Source organism: Marmota marmota, unplaced genomic scaffold (genome assembly GCF_001458135.2).
Source record: "Marmota marmota marmota unplaced genomic scaffold, marMar, whole genome shotgun sequence".
NCBI lineage: Eukaryota > Metazoa > Chordata > Mammalia > Rodentia > Sciuridae > Marmota > Marmota marmota.
Window position 1 is genome coordinate 30658430 of NW_026000174.1, and position 11166 is coordinate 30669595.

At 38.2% G+C, this 11166-nt stretch overlaps 1 protein-coding gene across 1 annotated transcript in view; it reads left to right on the forward strand.

Annotated features, from left to right (window-relative positions):
• LOC107158177 (L-lactate dehydrogenase C chain-like) overlaps window positions 1-5431 on the forward strand; it is a 30239-nt gene extending 24808 nt beyond the window's left edge. The window contains exon 7 of the mRNA XM_048788206.1: window positions 5169-5431. Coding sequence (XP_048644163.1) covers window positions 5169-5337 — 169 coding nt within the window. The 3' untranslated portion in view covers window positions 5338-5431. The remainder of the gene's footprint in view (window positions 1-5168) is intronic.
• The last annotated feature ends 5735 nt before the right edge of the window (window positions 5432-11166 follow it).

Below are 11166 nucleotides of genomic sequence, written 5' to 3' on the forward strand. Positions count from 1 at the left end.
ATCTCTAAAAAAAATTAAAAAAAAAAAAATGGTTGGGGATGTGGCTCAGAGGTTAAGTGCCCCTGGGTTCAATTCCTGGTATCAGGAAAAAAAAAAAAAAAAATCCTCAGGATTGTATTTGTCTAAAAGCTTTTATTTATTTATTTATTTTAAATTACATTATTAGTCTCTGATTTGCCAGTCCTAACCCAAAATGGCAGGGGAGAGACATCATGATTTAATAGATGTTTCTTTCTGTCCTAATAGAGCATTCAGTTTATAATATAGATTGGTTTTGGTCTTAAAATACCAGCCTTGATACTACTTGTTCTTTTATTCTCTTTCCCCTTGCTCTTAAACTATTAAGAGCTATTTTCTCTATCAATTTTAAAATATATAATCTAAATTTTTATGTTTTTTAAAATTTTTGATTATAATGTATTACTACATGTTAATGGGGTTCAATGTGATATTTTAGTACATGCATATGGCATGCACTGATCAAATTCATCGTCCCTTTATCTATCTTCCCCTCTTTCAACCTCTAGTAATCATTATTCTACATTCAGATTGACCCCCTTTTTTTTCATCTTTCATATGTGAAATTAAACATGGTTCTGATTGTTCTGTGTCTGCCTTATTTCACTTAATATCATGTCCTCTAGTACTATACATTTTGCTGCAAATGACAGGACTACAATCTTCTTTATGGCTGAATAATAGTCTTTATTTTCTTTATCAATCATCCATTGATGGGCACTTAGGTAGATTCCCTATCTTAGCTGTTGTAAATAATGCCACAATAAATATGGTGTGCAGAATTTCTTTTGTATGCTGATTTAATTTCCTTTGGATATACACCCAGAAGTGGGATATATGAATCATGTGGTAGTTCTGTTTTTAGTTTTTTGAGTATGTTTAATGCTGTTTTCCATAATTTACATTCCTACCAACAGTGTATGAGATTTCCTTTTTCTGTTCATCCTTGCCAGCATTTGTTATTTATTGATTGATGGATAATAGCCATTCTGACTGGAGTGAAATGATATCTCATTGTTGTTTTGATTTGTGTTGCACTGATGGCTAGTAATACTGAGCAGTTTTTCCCCATATATTTCTACTTTGCCTCCTCATTTGGCAGGGGGCGGGGTGGGGGGAGTACTGGGGATCAAACCCAGGGACATTTTACCAATGAGTTACATCCCCAGTCCTTTACATTTTTAATTTTGAGATATGCCTCACTAAGTTGCTGAGGCTGGCCTTGAACTTGTAATTTCCCTGCCTCAGCCTCCCATGTCTCTGGGATTACAGTTGTATGTCACCACACCTGGTTTGTATTTCTTCTTTTGATAGTGTCAGATCATTTGCTCATTTTTAATTGATTACTTGTTGTTTTTTTTTTTTTTGTTCAGCATTTTGAGTAATATATTCCAGGTATTAGTCCTTTGTTAGATGGATAGTTTCTCCCATTCTGTAGGTTGTCCTTTTACTTTGTTGATTTTTTTTGCTATATAAACTTTTAAAAATACAGTCCCATTTGTTTATTTTTAATTTTTGTTTCCTGTGCGTTGGGTTCATATCCCAAAAGCCATTGCCTATACCAGTACCTTAAAAATGTTTCCTCTGTTTTTTCTAGTAATTTCATGGTTTCAGGTTTTAAATTCAGGTCTTTGATCTATTTTGAGTTGAGTTTTATGTAGGGTGAGAGTCAGGAGTCATGTTTCAATCTTTTGTATTTGCATCAACAGTTTTGTTTTCATCAATATGATTAACAGCAACAAAAGGATTATATTTTCTTTATCAATTTTCTTCTTTCTTTGAACCGATCTTAGTTATTCCTAAAAGATAGCTGTCATCCAGATCTCACTGGTCTGGATTTGTCCCCAGTTATCTAGTGCATTACTTTGTTCATTTTAATTCATAGACAGTAGGCAATTATCCAACCAATTACTAGGCAAAACCTCTATCCCTTTCCTTTTACTTACCCTACAGAGTCTTAGTCATATTGAACGGAGGGCCTAAAAATGCTTTTGACATGAATCAGCATGGTCTCTAATAGAGGCCCTGGTTTTGGATTGATAGTAAAAGCACAAGACAACACAATAGGCATGTGGTCTGTATATACACCAGCTTTATACAACCATGTGTATTATGTGCAGTCCTTTAAAACTTCCTGAGTGGTTATAGGATCTTCTGATATAAATGATGATGCTGTATATTGTGTTTCCTGAATCATTTCTTAAAGCTAATTAAATTTAGTGCTAAGTTGAATCCTCTTTGTTCTGTGAGTTTGTCGGTCCAAACCTGAGACCACTGTTGGAGGCAAAGCAAAAATATAATACATGTTTATTGCAGAAAATTTGGAAAAGCATAGAGAAGGCTCACCTGTAAACCTTTCATTTAAAAATAATCATTATTAATAACTTGGTGCATTGATACTATTCTAAAGTTTTGATAAAATTAAATTTTTTTTTTTTTTTTTTTTTTTTTTTTTTTTTTTTCCTGAGGCTGGCTTTGAACTCACGATCCTCTTGCCTCAGCGTCCTGAGCTGCTAGGATTACAGACATGTACCACCATACCCGGCTCCTTTTTTATATTTTATTTAGAGACAGGGTCTCGTTGAGTTGCTTAGGGCCTCACTAAATTGCTGAGGCTGGCTTTGAACTTGTGATCCTCCTGTCTCAGAAAAGGAGCCACAGGGATTACAGGTGGAGTTGGTTTGTTTTTAAAGATAAGGTGCTGATGATAAAGATCAGGTAAAGACCAAGGGAGAGGTCAAAGATAGAAGTAGTAAGCAGAGGGGTCTGGGGTGACCAGAGCATCGGTGAGGGTTTTAGCCCTAGAAGGGAAGAGGGAAGCTAGCTGTTGTAATAGGAGGTAGCAAGGAGGGGATAGGTCTGATGCATGTACATTTGTAAGTTTGTTGTTGGAAGCATTTAATGATTTCTACCTCTTTAGTGAAAGGAGACAAAAATTCTGATTAGGAAAGGCTCAACGAAGTCAGAGTTGAGAATATCTGAAATAATCTTAGGGAATAATAGGAAATACAATTTGATTTTTAAAAAGTCATGGGCAATACATGACTATAATTCCAGCTACTTGGGAGGCTGATTCTCTTGGGCCCAGGAGTTGGAAAACCAGCCTATGTAACATAGTAAGACCCCAACTCAAAAATAAACAAATAAATACCTGTTTTCAAAAACCACAGAATTACTCTCAGGGTAGTTTTTATATATGTATTTTATTTTGAGACAGGGTCTAAGTTGCTTAGGTAGGGCCTCACTAAATTGCTGAAGTTGGTTTTGAACTCATGATCCTCCTGTCTCAGCCTCCTGAGTTGCTGCAATTACTGGTGTGCACCACTGCACCCAGCTAAGGAATATGCTTATTTGAGGTTGGTGAGCATTAACTTGTAATATTAAATTTGTAATGTAAATTAAAGATCATCTTTTATAGTTATTTCCAGTGACTGGAATGCACAAATGGAGAAAGCAGATAGCTAAATTCATCTAGGTTTGAGTTTTACTTATGGAGTGTGAAAGGAATGGGAGAGACAGATACATAGACCTAGGGGGAAAGGAAGATGGGTGGGAGAGATGGAGAGAGAGATTGGGGGGGGGGTTTGACCTTATTCTGAAGGATCACAGACAAATTCAGTATCTTTGTCCTTGAATGTGATCTGTATACACATGAATACATTATGTAAAGCAGAGGCCTTTGACCCTAATGGCACCCAAACTCTGGGAGCTCATATGAAAGCTCCAAAAATCACAGGAGTCAACAGAATGATCAAGGGAAGGAAAGGCAAGTGTGACTATGACCGGAACCTGGCTGAATGGAATGTGGGCTGGCAGTCTGGCAGGACAGTAGCCTTCCATAGCTAGGCACAGACAAGAGTAGGGGGAAATGTGAGAGGGCCTGGTGGCCAGGGGCCCTCAGGGATGACAGTTGGATGATCTGATGGAGCTCATGAGGTTGGGTGTAAAGAGGCTACCAAAATGAGGGAGCATTAGAGAAGGTAGCCAGAGTTCCTCTGTAGGGAGAAGCCACCAGAACAAAACAGGAACAAGGGGTACACCATGTGCTCCTGAGAAAGACCTCAGAAAGGGTAGCATGGCTGAATAGTGCCCATGGACTCTAAGCTAGATTAGGCAGCTAGGAGGCACTGCTTCAGAGGCAATGGACCTGTCCTTCCCTTGATGGAGTTCCTAACAGTTGTTCATTGTTAGACCTAGTGGAAGAATAAGGCTTTCCCATCATCTTCCATAAACACAGCCCCAGCTCCAAGAGAGGAGAGGTGACGGTTGGGGGCAGAGAAATGTGAGAGGGTCTAGTCTACTGGGTCTTCTTACCTTCCAGGGGTATGTCTGGTGGGTAATATAAAGGTGGCAGAGGCTAGTTTGAATGCCAGGTACATGTGTGGGTTGCCTAGCTGCTTCAGTAGCTTTGGCTTTGGTTGCAGGAGTAGAAGGAACATTGCAGCCACTGACTAGAGGTGCCATGGACCCAGGATAGAGCAGTGTTGTGAGACTGCATCTGTTTCATGGCCCTATCTATCATGGGAGGTTCTAAGTAAGCATAGGAAGAGATGGTGGTTAATGGTGCAGAAGGGCAGGAATATATTCATTGTAGTTGTCAGGGTGGCGACAGGTCTGCTAGTCCTATAAAATTACCTGTAGGCTCCATCAAGGGCTTTCCCTATGGAGGCTTGAGATGCCACCTGTATCATCTGTTGTACAAACTTACTGGTGCCCTTTCCTGAAAAGATAAAAGCAGAGCCTTCCCAGTCACTTTCTGCTTCAGTCTTCTCATTCCTCTCCCCCCCCCACCCATTTTGTGCCTAGCCTTGGAAGGCCCCTGTCTTGCCAGAATGTTAGCTCATATCCTATGTACCAACATAGGCTGCTCATTCATTAAATAAAATGACCTCATGAAGGACAGCACAGCATCCTTCTCTTTGGACATAAAGATGACCTAGTATAGGATAAAGAAAATTGTACCTTTCTTGGTCCTTTTAAAGGATTCTGCCTCATGTCATTAAAGTTCCATATGGTCAAAGGACATAAGAGTGAACTTGGTTTTGTTGATAGTCACTGCTGCCCTTTGAGTAATTCTTGTTGAGTGTCATAATCTCTTATAAAGTTGCTTTCCTATATTAGGTTAGTAATCAATAATCTAACCTTGTCTTTCAGGGCTTATATGGAATAAAGGAAGAAATCTTTCTCAGTATCCCTTGTATCTTGGGGCGGAATGGCATCTCAGATATTGTGAAGGTTAAGTTGAATTCTCAAGAGGAGACCCTTCTCAAGAAGAGTGCAAATACACTTTGGAATATTCAAAAGGATCTGGAATTCTAAAGCCTTTTAATGTTCCATTGTTTTATAAAACAGAAAATAGAAGATTGTATATTTTACATTTTGAGAGTGTTCTTATCTGATCTGTAAAGAAATTTAAAAAATGGAGACCTATCATTTAATTCAATTGTCTCAATATTAGAAAGAACAAATAGTGAAGAGATTTTTCCTCTTTATGAATCCCTTATGGCTGTATTCTAATGAGACCCAGTCTTCACATGTGTAAGTTACACTTTTGAAAAATGTCATATATGTAAGAATTGCCTTTAACTTTAGTAGAAGATGTATAACAACTCTTTTCACAAAACAGAAGTATTTTTTCTAGTACTGAAATTTCATCCTGTGCTTTCTTCTGTTTTGGTACCAGCACATTCACTTATAGTGCTTCATTAACTCATTAATCTATTTATGATATTTATTAAGTATGAATTTTTAAGACCATATATATCAGAAAAAATAGAAATATAATTTTATGATGTAAAAAATTTAAGTGAGATGATACATTCAACTCTGCAAATATTATACCAATTTATATAAATTCAAATAGTTGATTTTGTGTCTCTTGAAATATCACATGTGTAGCTTAGACTATCTTCTGGGTCATTTGTTCAGCAAACTACTACTGTGTTTGCTGTAGTGTGGTTAGGTGGTTATGATCTCTGCTCCCAAGTATCCACAGTATTTAGGGTATATCAACTAATTGATTATTGACTAGTGGTAGATAACTGTCAATTAGTAGGTTCTTTTGATGGCCAAGGTATATAAATTTCTCATTATATTATATATATTATACATACAATATATATTATACATACACACACATACTCTGTATACATACATACATAAATATATTTGTGAAATATTTCCATGATTCCCCAAAGAATTTAGGGCAGCTGTAGGAAATATACAATGAAATAAGAACTAAGAAATCAAGACCAAGTGTTTTAGTTTTTCATTGTAGTGACCAGAATACCTGATACAAACAATCTAAGTTGTTCAGGAGGAAAGATTTATTTTGGATTATGGTTTGAAAGATTTCTGTCCACAGTCAGCCAGCTCCATTGCATTGGGCCTGAGGTGAGGCAGGGCATCATGATGGAAGGGCATGGTGAAGGGAAGCTGCTCAGTTTATGGCAACGAGAAAGCATGAAGAAAGAGGGGCAGGCAGGGACAAGATATGGTCTCCAAGGACACCCCCTCAGTAACCTACTTGCTCCAACCATGTCCCATCTGCTTATAGCTTCCCCTATCTCACCTGTAGTACGTTCAACTATGGGTGGATTAATCACTTCCCCAAAGCCCCACCTCTGAACATGGCTGTATCTGGGACCAAACCTTCAACACATGAGACTTTGGGGGTGTCAGATCCTAACAATAACACCAAGGTAACTGAAAAGTTAAGATTAGGACAGGAGCAGTAGAAAAAAATAGAAGGCAAATATATAGATCCTGAGGACTTGGGTGATTCTGAAGAGAATACCCGTTTGGCCAGGGATTTATGGTTCGTCTTCATGGTCTGTTATTCCTGCTACCTTCAGTCTAAGTCATCTGTTATTGAATATGGTTAATTTTTCATTATTTTGTCTTTTTTCCTTTTTTTGGTTCTTTCTTTGAATGCATAAAGTATGGTTACAATTTAGTTTGAATAGGGGGTAAGGAGGAATCCTTTGTGGGTTTGCCTTTTTAAAAAGTCTCTGTTGTACCTTAATTAAAACATCATTTTGGGAAATTCTTATAGAAATTGAAAGGCTGAGAAAAAATTCTATATAATCTACAGGGAATATTCTAGGACGTAAAACTGCTCTACATCATGTATTCTTGATTGGACAATATTGTCCCCAAGGGAATGATAATCCTTGGTGGGTGGGGGATAAATAAAAATCTAAAGGTTTGACTTGCTCTAAAAGAATATTTTTAAAAAATTAGTATCAATTTTTAAAATTTGTTCTTATTATATATGACAATAGAATGCATTTTGACAATCATTCATAAATAACTTCTTATTCTTCTGGTTGTACATGATGTAGAGTTACACAGGTCATGTACCATATATGGACATAGGGTAATAATGTTTCTTTCGTTCTACTTTCATTCCTACCCCCATCCCCCTACCTCTCTCTTCACTCCCCTCTGTCTAACCCAAAGTATTTACTCCCTCTTACCCCCCATATTGTGAATTTGCACACACATATCAGAGAAAACATTTAGCCTTTGATTCTTTGGGATTGGCTTATTTCAGTTAGCATGATATTCTCCAGTTCCATCCATTTACTGGCAAATACCATAATTTCATTCTTCTTTAAGGCTGAGTAATATTCCATTGTGTTTACAGACTGCAGTTTCTTTATTTAGTTCATCTGTTGAAGGGCATCTAGGTTGATTCCATAGTTTAGCTATTGTGAATTGAGCTACTATAAACATTGATGTGGCTACATCACTGTAGCATGCTGATTTTAGGTCCTTTGGGTATAATCCTAGGAGTGGGATAACAGGGTCAAGTGGTGGTTCCATTTCAAGTTTTCTGAGGAATCACCGTAATGCTTTCCATAGTGGTTGCAGCAATTTGCAGTCCCACCTGTAATGTATAAGCACATCCTTTTCTCCACCGTTTATTAATATTGCTTGTATTCTTGATAATTGCCATTCTGACTAGAATAAGATGGAATTTCAGTGTAGTTTTGATTTGCATTTTTCTAATTGCTAGAAATGTTGAAAATTTTTCATATATTTGTTGACCCCTTTGTATTTCTTCTTCTGTGAAGTACCTGTTCAGTTCCTTTGCCCATTTATTGATTTTTTTTTTTTTTTTGGTGCTAAGTTCTATGAGTTCTTTGTAAATTCTGGAGATTAGTGCTCTGAGGTGCATGTGGTAAAAATTTTTTCCCATTCTGTAGGCTCTCTTCATGCTCTTGATTGTTTCCTTTGCTGTGAAGAAGCTTTTTCGTTTGAGTCTGTGCCATTTATTGATTCTTGATTTTACTTCTTGTACTTTAGGAAGTACCTGACAGAATCTTATTCCTTAATATTTAATTTCATCATGAGGCAGGAGAGAAGAATGATTAGGGGGAAAATGTCTAAATGCTTTCTTAAATGATTGAGAAACACTGGTACATTTCATGAAAGAAGTTTTTAGATGTGTATTATGTACTGTGATTCACAAATGAATTAGAAAACAATTAGGTAAGACATGACAAAAAAGTAGAGACACCTACTAATTAGAACAAACAAACAAAAATCATTTATTTATTTATTTTTTGGGTAGTGCTGGTGATTGAACCCAGGGCCTTATGCATGCGAGGCAAGCACTTTACCAACTGAGCTATATCCCCAGCCCCCCTTTGGTTTATTACAGACTAAGGGACTAGAGTGACATTTTGGATTCTCCATTTAACTACTTCATAAAATGAGTTACATTTTCCCTTCCACGTGTAGAAATGGCTGTCAGCACTGCCATGAGTTTCCTTTTACTGTAGTTTTGGTGAAAAATTCCCAAAGGAGAGTTAAAGCTTGTACTGGATCCATCACGACAAGGCTTGGTTAAGTTAAAATGGGAGCTCCAGTGAATGAGTTCTGGGCAAGGAGTGCTTCTGCAGCCCACACACACCTTTCAGGTCACTGTGCCTGTTGCACCTTGAGTGCAGCCTTGGAACATTTCTGATGCCTGCCAAACTCTGAAAACTCAGCACATCCGTTGCAGGGGCAAGGCAACTGAAGCCCAGGCTGAGGTGTGGTGCCCCAGAGCCGCCTCCTGGCCTGGCACCTGTGCCAGGTGTGCTGGATAACCCCCCTGTGAGGCCTGCCCTAGCTGCTCAGTGGGAGTAGCAGTGAGGACAGGCCTCAAAAGGTCAGCTGGTTTAGTCCTTGAGCTTCCATGAGTTTTCCAGCTGTTTCCCATGAGTTTTCCATTCTCTTCTCCCACTAATTGACCAGGCTGCTTTGAGCTTGGCTGCGAGAGTCCTGCAGACCAGCCAGAGAGTAGCAGCTTTGGGACATTTTTCTCTTTTGGTCTGTTTTTTCTACTGCCTGGGGCTGCTTGCCATTTACCTCTGGGAATGTGGAGGGGAAGTATCATGTATGTGTGTGTACAAGCTTGAGCTTGGGTCTTGGAGCTAAAAGATGAGGGGAGGAAAATGGAGCAGGGGAGATGAAGGAACAGGGTCAGGGGTGGGGGGCAGCTATAGTCTCGTTTTGGTGGAGTGGTCCTTTTCCTTCTCTTCCTCTCAACTGTACTCACCTTCCTCCTCATTCCCCCTCCACAGTGGAGCCCAGGAGTTTTCCATAGACTCCCTCTCAGTACAGACCAATTTCACATTTGGAAATGACTGTGCAGTTTTCATTCACTGTTAGATTTCCAAAATGGTGACCATCAAGAGGGAACATCTTAAGATTTTCACTTCAGAGGAGGCCATTTATCCAGTAAGATCTCCATTAAAGGAATTGGATTGGTTGGTGTGGCCAGTGCTATCAACCTCTTAATTAAAGGTAAGTTGTATGCTCTGTGCCATAGGGCTGTTTTCCTCAGCTGGTGGTAAGACTACCGCATATAATTTTGCAGTGTCCAGTTCAGGGGGTGAGTGGGGTCCCATACAACCCCTGCTAGGTCAGCCTATAATATAAGCAAGTGCACTTTTCTAATTGTTCCAACCAGAGTGTGCTATTTTCTAGATTTTATGGTGGTATCATGTGTTAGAGGCATTTCTGAAATTATGTTGACAATTCACTTTCATTGGTGTGATGACGATATGAAGTTTCTTTTTGTTGATTAGGAAATAGTTCACTAATTTAAAAAACTGGAGAAAAAGTGGCAAAAGGGAGTGCACAATATGTTGGTGGTGGATGTCCAACTGGACAATCAAACACAAATATCTTTTTCCTTTAAATCTCTCGTTTTCATTTTCTAGTCTCTATTTCCCTTCCTTCCTTAGTATCAAGGTAGTTGATATAGTTCCCAGTTAAATGCCTAGACACAGGACTAAAAAGAACCTAATGATACTACCTGATCTGAATCCACAAAGTTTTAGTAAATCATAAGAATCTTTGAGCCATACTTGGCTTTTATCCATAGACTATAACATTTCTTTAAGCTATCTTTCTTTATTCTATAGACTTTAATACTGACATTATTAATTGGATTTCAAGGATTGATCCAGGGTTTCACATCTAGATGTTATTAAGTGTCCTTATGGCACTAAGAATAGCAGCTGGCAACTGCTCCCCTGCACATCAAATAAATTCCCGAAGACTCATTTTGTTTTAGTAACTGTAATGCCTTTATCAGCAGTGTCCTCATTGCTAAGAAGATAAATACATTAAAAAGCAGTATATTAGCTGGGCAAGGTGGTGCCAAGCCCAGTGGCTCAAGAGGCTGAGGCAGGAGGATTGCAAGTTCAAAGCCAGCCTCAGCAACTTAGCGAGGCCCTAAGCAACTCAATGATATCCTGTCTCTAAATAAAATACAAGAAGGGCTGGGGATGTGGTTAAAAGAAAAGCAATTTGGGGGCTGGAGATGTGGCTCAAGCAGTAGCGTGCTCGCCTGGCATGCGTGCGGCCCAGGTTTGATCCTCAGCACCACATACAAAGATGTTGTGTCCGCCGAAAACTAAAAAATAAATATTAAAATTCTCTCTCTCTCTTTAAAAAAAAAAAAGAAAAGCAATTTGTTGGATAACATCAATAATAACAATATGCTTTATGTTATTCAATTCAGCAAAAAGACACAGACTATATCAATTTGCATAAATAGGTAGGTATATAGATTATATACCTTGAAGTAAAAGAATCTTTTACTATATATACTTTTTTTTTTTTTTTTGGTACTGGGAATTGAACTCA